The 10,010-nt window shown below is 39.4% G+C and overlaps 1 protein-coding gene across 1 annotated transcript; it reads left to right on the forward strand.

Moving 5' to 3' along the window:
• Nucleotides 1-4,193: 4,193 nt before the first annotated feature.
• Nucleotides 4,194-9,061, forward strand: LOC141426853 (outer dynein arm-docking complex subunit 4-like). Its single transcript, XM_074086065.1, has 4 exons — nt 4,194-4,857; nt 6,036-6,296; nt 6,899-8,565; nt 9,005-9,061. Exons 1-3 carry the CDS (start codon nt 4,366-4,368, stop codon nt 7,145-7,147), a joined length of 1,002 nt encoding a protein of 333 aa, XP_073942166.1. The 5' UTR covers nt 4,194-4,365; the 3' UTR covers nt 7,148-8,565; nt 9,005-9,061.
• Nucleotides 9,062-10,010: the final 949 nt, after the last annotated feature.

Raw genomic sequence — 10,010 nt, forward strand, 5'->3', positions numbered from 1 at the left:
TTTTGACCCTGGTTTAAGCCACGTAACTGAAAGTGATCCGCTACTTTTGACGCTAATACCGAATACCGAATTAATACGTGGCTGTAAAATGTCAGTCTAAAGCTTCAACCAGATACCTACCTATGTACAATGTTTATTTTATTTCAAATAATCTCTCTAATATTATAAATGCGAAAGTGTGTGAGTCTGTTTGTTTGTTACCTATCACGACTAAACCACTGAACCGATTTAGATGAAAGTCAGTATACAGATAGTTTGAGTCCTGAGGAAGGACATAGGGCAATTTTTATCCCGGAAATTGCATAGTTCCCGCGGGATAGCGATAAACGTACCTATTCTACCCGGACGGAGTCGCGGGTAACAGGCTAGTTACTAAAATTGCTCTTCACTGGCCAAGTACGGTAAATTGTTCATAATAAATAGTATCTAAAGTACAACAAAAAAAATGTAAATTATGTAAGTACTTTGAAACTTTACCGCAATATTCATTTTATTTATTATTTATTTATTTATTTGTCAACAAAAAAATACAGCATTAAACAGTTAAACACCAATGCGCTGTAAATGTCAAAAAAAAATACAGCATAAACAGTTAAACACCAATGCTAAAATTAAATTAAGTATACCTAGCTCTAGATAGTTGGCGTTTGAAACTGCAAACTATTTAGTTTAAATCACATTGCATCATTTTACTGCATTATGGGGATTGCGGTGATATTTCATAGCCGGCTTGCATGAATAATTCCACGGTAATAAGCTAACCGAAGCCAAAGTTATGGCAACTCACCCCCTACGCCCTCCCCTCCCCCATTCGTGCTCCACTAGATAAACATTATGTCATAACATAATTATATCGGCCAAGTTTCTTGCGGCGCATTCTTCTTGGCAATGATGGTTTCTCCGAAAGTACTAGCAGTATAAATAATATTTTTTAAATTGCAGATTTATGAAAAGTGCATTTAAAGCGGTCATTACATAATTTATTGAATCAGGCGTTTTACTCTGCGGGGGGTCCATATCAATGAACTGAAGCATAAGGTCGCGGGTGAGCAAAGCAGGTACCTTATATATTATTATGAAATTATAGATATAGAGACAGTGTTTAGGAAAGAGAAAACTTTGATCGGTTGAAAATTGGATTTACAATGTTTTTTTGAAAAATCTATATCTCTTTCTCAAACGCTTCACAAGCCTGTGTGAACTTTTAATTTTAAAAACATATAAAAAATAATCAAATGCCGTATTGTTTCAGTTCGCGGTCATTACAAACTATCCGGTCGTCCATATTTGCTTTAGCTCCAATCAGCCTAAAGCTGCGGGTACAAGCCCGACTAATGCTTACATCCAGCACCCGACGGCTGACAGGCCGATTCAGCGATAACCGTCGAGAAATAGCCCGCCCGCACGGAAACAGCTCACATTTAGAATCGTTAGTGTTATCAGATGAGGCAAATATATAGGGAAACCTTTAACGTCCTTAAACGTCCCCTGAAAGTTCGCTATTACCTCAGCACTGAGTTACGGTTTGCTTTGTGCCAGGGAAATTTTGACTCCCGCGCCGAAGCAAAATGACACGTATTTGGTAGGTTAATAGAGATATCGAAGCGGGCTGCCTTTCTATATATATTTAAAGTTATCTGGTGCTGCCGCGGTTTGCTCGACGATTCATCAGCGTGTCGTTTGACAGGCGTAACATGGATACTATATCAGGGGACTGCCTTTAGCTAACATTTGCCTAATCCGTAATATTGTATTTTCGGTTCTTTGGAAGGCCGGACTGGCACTTCAGTAAATTTACTTGAGGAGGGCTACGAAGGCTTGCTGGTATACGTAATGTGCCGCATCGTATGACCTTGTTTCATACTAAACTTTTTTAAAAGGAAACACAATGTAGGTACGGATACTGTGTAATGAAGACCAAATATGATTTAGTTAGGCAATAACTAGCTGGGAAGAAGTTCACTTTACTCTACTGTTAATTGGGACGTCGGAGCAGTTGTAATAAGTGCGTTTCTGAACGTTAAGTATGAACTACGATTCTAATACTAACCTAACCTATCCATTTTATGTGGCAGTATGTAAACAGTTTATATGTAGAATAGTAAATTCTCTATAAGTAACTCTAATAAGTATTAAGCGCTACGGTCCTACGGCCACGGCAGCAGCAATTCATAAAAACAAGGACACATACAGCGCGCGCTAGCAGGGCTACTCGAAACTCGAAGTTCGTATCGTATGGTCCCTCTCGCTCTCGTATTAAATAGTATATGTGTCAGAGGGACCGCACGACACGAACTTTGAGTTTCGAGTTTCGTATGTAGCCCTGCAGCCCCGGGGTAGAGTACCAGATGGCAAGGGGCGCCATTTTCCAGTTTCTAGTGCGAAATAAAATGATGATGGCGCCTTTTGAATAGCGCGGAAGCGATGTAGACAATCTCGCTCTACCTTGATGAAAGGCTATAAGTAACTGGCGCTAATTCCCTATCCTGAAAGTTGAGGCGACAATCTCGCTTGCGCGCAAATGCATTCTGAGTTGCGTCAAATAGTTATAGAAAAGGAGCCTTAGGTAATACTACATTGGCTAGCTAACTTGATAAACTATCCTTTTTAGTTAGCAAGTAGACGAGCATGGTGCGGGGGAAGGAGCCCGAGGGCCCCACGAGCAACCCGGTGGAGGCGAAGAAGCACCGCGACGAGTCTTCCGGCCACCTGAAGAACGGGTACTACCAGCGGGCTCTTAACTCACTCAACAAGGTGAGTATTGTAATAATAATAACCACCAGTAGGATTCACAACCCGTTCATAATTTCATCATATTCGTTTTCGACCTCTCTCACACACTCATTCACAATTTTAACGGTCGTTTGCAATGATGCTCTTCGCTGACACTATTTAAATACCTACATTTTGCATTTTATGAAATAAGCAAAACGCATTTCTTAGTCAAATGAATGTTCATTATTTTGCTGCTTCTGGTTAACTATCATTATCACTTTGTAGTGAAATTTAGACTACTTAAACTCGGTCAAACTACGAATATTGTGTTTTACCGTCGATTGTTCGCGTCAAGTGGACGCTAAGTCACGCCTGCAGTGAACCGAGTCTTAAATATGACTCTACCTACCAGAACGAAGGAAGATCGAGGTTAAGGTGGTTTCAGACTAGCGTTTTAATTGCGCGTATAAGCTCGTTTTTGGAAGCGCGTGTATACGCGCGTAGGTACAGTCAAGTGCAAAGATATCGACACGCCCAAAGTTACAAAAATAAATATGTACATATATATACACGACCTTAATAAGTGCATAAAGTCATGTATATGCTGTGGACCAAGTATCGGTTTTCTTTTGGTCGGTATTTGATAAAAACTAAACAATTAATTACATTGCCCTGGCATTATATATAATATCTATCCCCTATTGGGCAAAGTAATAAAATAACATGTCTCATTACTACTTATTTTATTTTTACGTAAAATTTAATGATTCTATAAACATCTATCAAAATCTGTAAAGTAGTTATCTTATTGGTAGAATTTTATTCTTGTTTTGGTCACAGTTGAACCTAACCACGCTCCTCCTCGCTGCGCTTGTCGTCGCACCTAACTTTCCGATTGAATGAATCAGACTTCAGCTAGCCAAGAATCAGTTGTAATCAAATTGCCCAACGATCATGTAGCAATATTCATAATGCCTGTACAATGTAATAAATAAGGGCATTATGCCCTTATTAATTACTTGTTCCATAACATTAGATACATATTTTTGTAACTTTGGCCGTATCGATATATTTGCACTTGATTGTACAAGTGCGGTTTTGTTTTCTTCAAGCGTTGGAAACGGAGGAGTTAGCGCATACCTACACGCTAGTTTGGAACCGCCCTGAGGTTGCATAGTTTGGCTTTATTGTTAAATGTTTGTAATGTCTATGTATGTATTTTATGACAGTTTTTTTTTAACTGCAGATACTTACTTAGGTTACCAACACAAATTTAATAGAAATATTAAATGATATTATACTCGTTAAAAAGCTCGTTTGGCATGCTCCTTGCCTGTTAGCTATATAAAATTTTACTATCGCGTCATTTTATAGTACTATTTAATGTCTGCACATGACATACGTTAAAAAGTATCTAATAGCCCATTAAATATATCAGGTTTTATCAGATTCAGATTACTCGTAAAAGCAGCATTAGGTCGCTTAACGCTAAGACTGTCATACGTGCTCGCTGCGGGCTCCCGCGAGCCCCACTAGAGCATCATAGGTGGCGAAGTGGGTGCGAAAACATATTCAGTCGTCATGACGACCACAGCCCGGGCGTCAATACTAGTGCTTCTTCCCACACCTCTTACATAACACGTGAAAGCAATGGAGAGTAACGATAACGCCAAGGCTCTAGCGCGGTCCATCCTCGGCCCGGCGAAAGACGCGGACTTCCTCGCCAGCTTCGTCAGGGTCGGTGTTCCAGAGGACGAGGAAGAAGATGCAACTCCGAAAGCCTCCATCAGCAAGAGAGCGCCAGCTTCCGCTGACAAGACCCATGAGACTGCTGTCGAGGACGAGAAACACTCGGCGAAGGAAAGAATGGAAGCTCTTAAACCCAGAAAGAAGAGTGCCAGGCGTAAGCCGAAACGGGAAAGGAGACGGAGGGAGGAGGAGTTGTACACCGATAAGGACCGGGCTGCAGCGGTCGTGATGGGCTCCAAGGACATAAAGGCTTCGCTGAACATAAAGGATAAAGCGGAGAGAAGCAGTGCTATGAACCTGCCGGAGGAGGCCGATGCGGGAACCTTGCTGGCCTTAGCGCGCGCCGAAATGACAAGGGAGCGATTTAAGACCGCTATTACATTCGTAAACAAGGTATAGATTACTTTCAAGCTGAAAATTTCAACGCGCACAAATGTGAATTTCACTAGTCCCCATCCCATTGTTCAGCTTTATGATTTTAGTTAGGCTTACAATTAAAATTATAATCCTACACGGTCCTATAAGGGGAAGTTGTACGAGCGTTTCAACCGCAATCAGTTTCCTGTCGCATATATGTTGTAGAAATGCAAGACCGTAAACGAGAAATTTTAATGAATTCTAATTGTACCTACCGCATGCACACTATACCGTTTTATAAAATTCTTCCATTCTACCTAACTCATTTCTTCAGTATACAAGGTATTAATTAACTAACTGAAAACCAGAAAGCAGTCAGAATCGAGAGTAGAATCGATTACACTATGTTTTAAATTAGGTTGTGTTTGTGTTTTAAAATCTTTTTTTTATTGCGCCCAGTCTAAAAGTTACGACTGCAACATGCGCCAAATAAATATTTCAGCGAGGTTGCATACTATTTCGATAGTTTAATACTGGCCGTTTTGCTGTCAATGTGTGATTTTCTTCTAAAAACGTCAAAGCGCAACTGACAAATACAAATTATAAGTGTAGAGTTATAAATGAAGTAGAATTACTGACTTAGCAAAACACACGAATATCTTTAAAAATAATGATGGTATTCAAAAATAAATTCAATCAACTGACTTAAAATTAAAAATATTTTTGGGGTGTCTGAGGTTTTCAGTTATTGAATTAACACCTTGTATAAGCTATATTCAGTAGGAATATAAACTAACGAATCGCTAACTCTAGGCGTCCTGATGACAAGATGCGTAAAAAGCCTGCAGGGCTACTACGAAAATCGAAGTTCGTATCGTACCGTCCCGTCCACACTTATATTATTCAACCCGTCTAAGCTACGAGTAGTGGTCTCTAAGTACCGTGTCTCTAGGGACTAATGTAAGAGTCTTGGAAGCGTGAGGGCTACTACGAAATTCGAGAATCGACGGTACGATAGGAACTCGTAATATTAAGTTTATGATACGAACTTCGATTTTCGGATTTCGTAGTAGTCTTGCTAGTTTTATGAGGCACACTGCTAGGGCAGGAATGGAGAAAAACCGTACCCCGATCAAAGACTACGGCTGGCGCTGGGAATTTAGGTACGCCAGTAAAATTCTTTAAGTACCTAAATCATCATTTTCTTTTCACAGGCTATAGAATTGGCTCCAGAAGAAAAGGCAGCATACGTGGCTCGCAGCAAATGTCACCTGCTTCTCGGGGAGCCGAAAGCCGCTCTTGCCGATGCAGAGACTGCTCTGAAACTGGACCCTAAGCATGGGAAGGCGTTACTGCATAAGGCAGAGGCTCTGTACTACTGCGGGGAGTTCGAAATGAGCCTCGTTCACTATCACAGGGGGTTGCGTGCGCGGCCGGATCTGAACGAGTTCAGGCTCGGAGTGCAGAAGGCGCAGGCATGTTATAAACTATGGAGATAGGTCTGCCTCTCCTTGCGGAGACTAGAATGTATTTATCGATTGTTCTTTTCCTCTAGTCATCAATAGTTTAATGATCTAGCAGAATAATCATCCAATCCATGTATTTCTTGGTCAAGGAATTTTTAATGGTTGTTTGTGTGTGTTTTTGTACGATAATACAATTGCCAAACGTTGAGATACATATACTTAAATACAAATATTTTTATTAACAGGAACATTTTGATACAATACAGAACATACTCGTATCTATCAGACTCCAAACTAGGCTGAGCCTATATATCTAGGACGTCTACGAGTGCGATTAACAGATTTGTAAAACACCGTCTCTTTCTACCCTCGTCTTATACCGTGTGACAGAAAGAAGCGATGAAAACGATTGTCATTTCTAGTTTGTTACACAATAAGGCCTTATCGACGGCAAAGTACCAGTAGGTACCTCCTAACTGAATGACCTTTGACATGCGATTGAGGACCTTAGCACCCCCTAGCTAAACATCCTAAGTTGCATTTTCGAGATTTATCAGGTAGCAGGTCTTGGTACTTCACCGTCGACATGTTTGCTGTTCTCTCATTTTCAGGAGGCCATAGAAAACACGATTGGCGCTGTTAAACCAGTGAAGAAGACGCCGAAACGCACGCGCTCGAAGTCGGCCCGCCCGGTCTTAGGACAGCTGATGTCGGACAAGCTGTACCTTGAGAATCTTCTCAAGAACCCCGACCTGGCCATAGCTGATAGGAAAAACGACATCGTCATCAAACAGGCGGAAGACGCTCTCAGATTCCTGGAGAATAGAGAAGAGTTTTGGCGGCAGCAACAGACATTATAAGGGACGGAGTGTGGATGTGCAGCTTTGCTGTTTAAAACCAGGATGAAAGAGACAGCATTTAGTGCTGCAAGGGCTACCTGCGCGAACCAGGATTTAAAAATAATCTTTGAACATGGGTTAGGGTTAATAATTCCATATAAGTATTTTGACACTTTCAACCATAGTAAAAGTGCTTTCAACCCTCGGTATCAGATAGAGCAACTCAAATCATTTAAATCATTAAAATCATTGAGCATCTCGGAATCATAATATGACTAAGTAAACGTCAGAAAAATGTGACATCCTGCAACCCTACTAGTAGGTACCTATACGTACGTACCCATTGAAGTTTAAAAGACACTGTTTTTTTATTAGGTAGGTATTTATGGTTGGATTAGGTAATTCCCCGTTACGTTGCGTGTTAGGTATTGTGCACAGTTGACTTAATACTAAATAGGTGTATTTTATACGAGTAGCTAAAGTAATATTTAATAAGAACTGGCTTGCGTCCGCGACTTCATCCGCATACAATTATTAAATTGCAATAGACATGTTAATTTTACTTATACCTAAGCTCTCTCCACCCTAAAATTGGTTCAACCGTTTTAACGTAAAGAAATAAATAACTAGTTACTAACCAACTGTTAGTAGTTACTTACTCAATTACTTCGCTTTGCAATTACCATATTAGTAGAAATAAGGTAATTAATTACGTAGGTAACTAGGTACGATAATTTACTTAATGTAAGTCTATACCAAAAATTTTAGAAAATTGTAATTAGACAATTAAACAGATTTCCACATTTTTCCGTTTTGGTAATTGATATTATATTAGGTACATAAAATAGGTAGTTACGTATACTTACCAATTACGCTTAGAACGTTGTTACTGATTTGAATATTATTTACTAAAATATTTAAACGAATATGTGTTTCTTTTTTACACTGACTAGCCAACAAGTTACCTTATAGGTTACAGCTAAATAAGTGCCTACGTAGCAAACCAGATGAATAGCCCGCCTACTATTACCTACGATTTAGTACGTGCCTTATGCAAAAAATTGTGTATCACATCATTTCCTGAAAAATTACACGAAATCGGTGTGCCACTAATAATGCATAAGTTATATATACACCCTAATGATGACATTCACTTTTCTATGCACGTTTCCAAGGGCGTTTTTTATTAATATTCAACAATATTTTTAACACATTTGAATAACTATAGCTTGCAACGGGCCAGTTAAAATGTCGTTGATGATGAGCATTATGATAATGATATGTTTGCCGTACTTATTGTTGATTACCGGCAGGAAATGGTTTTGTTGGATCGATATAAAACATCGGATAAATAGATGCGGTCCGCAGTGCGCTCGCACAGTCCTGACAACATGGTTTATTACTCTGTTATAGTAATTTTCGTAGTCGTGGCACCTCAGGTACGTTCAAAGTCCCGCATATTTTGGTCCTTTTAGCATCCATACGAACTTAACGATTATACTGTTCTCCTCTGTGTGAAAGTATGCACCATTAAATTGAACTAATTACCTTTGCTTGAAATACCTAGTCAGCTATGCAAGAAAAAGTAAGTAAAGTAACCCATTTCCCTTGCTATGATGACATCGCAGTAAATAAAACAACATACGAAATCACAGACCGCACAACGCTAGACAATTCTTATGCGGTGATAACAATAATTATAAAAGATACGGTATTATACTGTGGGTAAAATCGCCACGCAAGTCATTAACTACCCATAGGTACGCATCAAATGCCATGTCGACGGTTCCAATTCCAAAAGGTTCCATTCTGGTACACAATTCTGTCTCTTCGACTATATATCTATCTAAAACGTAGAGGCCATGCTTATGATTTTAGGTGTTCGCCGACGAAGATGCAAATGTCATGTCGTGTCTGGAGATGTTCAAGCCTGAGGTGAGACAGCTAAAATAAGCTTATTATTTTTTATGAATATCAACTTGAATTTAACCGAAATGTGGAAGGTAAAACGTCAATTACTGACCACTTTTCAATAACTGGCTACCTTATACTAACTATGAATTCTATTTATTGGTGACCAGAATTCGTTTTAGTAAATTACGGTGGCCGGTGTCAATTATGACACCTTATTACTAAAAATTAACTCTGTATACTAGGTGACTAGAATTCATTTTCAGTGTAAGGTGGCCAGTTATTGAGCGGTGGCCAGTAATTGACGATTTACCCTATTCAATATTTAAACAATCTATTTTGACCAGCATATCGCAGAGCACTGCTGCCAAGACATGAGCATGTTCAATAAGGAGTTCGAGTCTTGCCAAACCAAGGAGGGAGAGTGGGAGGTAGGTGTACCTGACCATAATAATCCTAATTAATTTTATCATTAAACATAATTAATATAAATTATTACTAATGAACAATAATAATTTACCTTGCTTCTCTGCTGCAAAAAAATAGCATAGTTCATTATTATGGACCTCCGCATAGTACAGTCAAGGGCAAAGATATCGACACGGCCAAAGTTGCAAAAATATAAGTGCATAAAGTCGTGTATACATATTTTTGCAACTTTGGCCGGGTCGATATCTTTGCCCTTGTACCGCCTGAATCGATTTTCTGACTTGTCAGCACTACCGACTTACACTTTTCTGTAATAACTTTTTTACATATGCAAGGGCGTAGCGAGGTATACCTAGTGCCATCCACCAAGACGCGTGATTTTGTCAAAATTAAACTTTAATTACATTGTAATAAGAACCACGGCACGCGTCATCGTGAATAACTCTACCTGTACGGGCGGGGGAGCGCTACCCTCTCTAGTATGAAGATGATTTGCAGAAATGTTCAATAACCTATTTTACGTAATACCTATATTCTTAATTTT

The sequence above is a fragment of the Choristoneura fumiferana genome, chromosome 3 (assembly GCF_025370935.1).
Source record: "Choristoneura fumiferana chromosome 3, NRCan_CFum_1, whole genome shotgun sequence".
In the NCBI taxonomy this organism is placed as follows: Eukaryota; Metazoa; Arthropoda; class Insecta; order Lepidoptera; family Tortricidae; genus Choristoneura; species Choristoneura fumiferana.

What these genes read in the sequence shown, in the direction of transcription:
- LOC141426853 (XM_074086065.1), top strand. Translation starts at nt 4,366, where the DNA reads ATGGAGAGTAACGATAACGCCAAGGCTCTAGCGCGGTCCATCCTCGGC. An exon ending in CTATTACATTCGTAAACAAG is followed by an intron (nt 4,858 to 6,035) that starts GTATAGATTACT and finishes TTCTTTTCACAG; the next exon opens with GCTATAGAATTGGCTCCAGA. An exon ending in TCGGAGTGCAGAAGGCGCAG is followed by an intron (nt 6,297 to 6,898) that starts GCATGTTATAAA and finishes TCTCATTTTCAG; the next exon opens with GAGGCCATAGAAAACACGAT.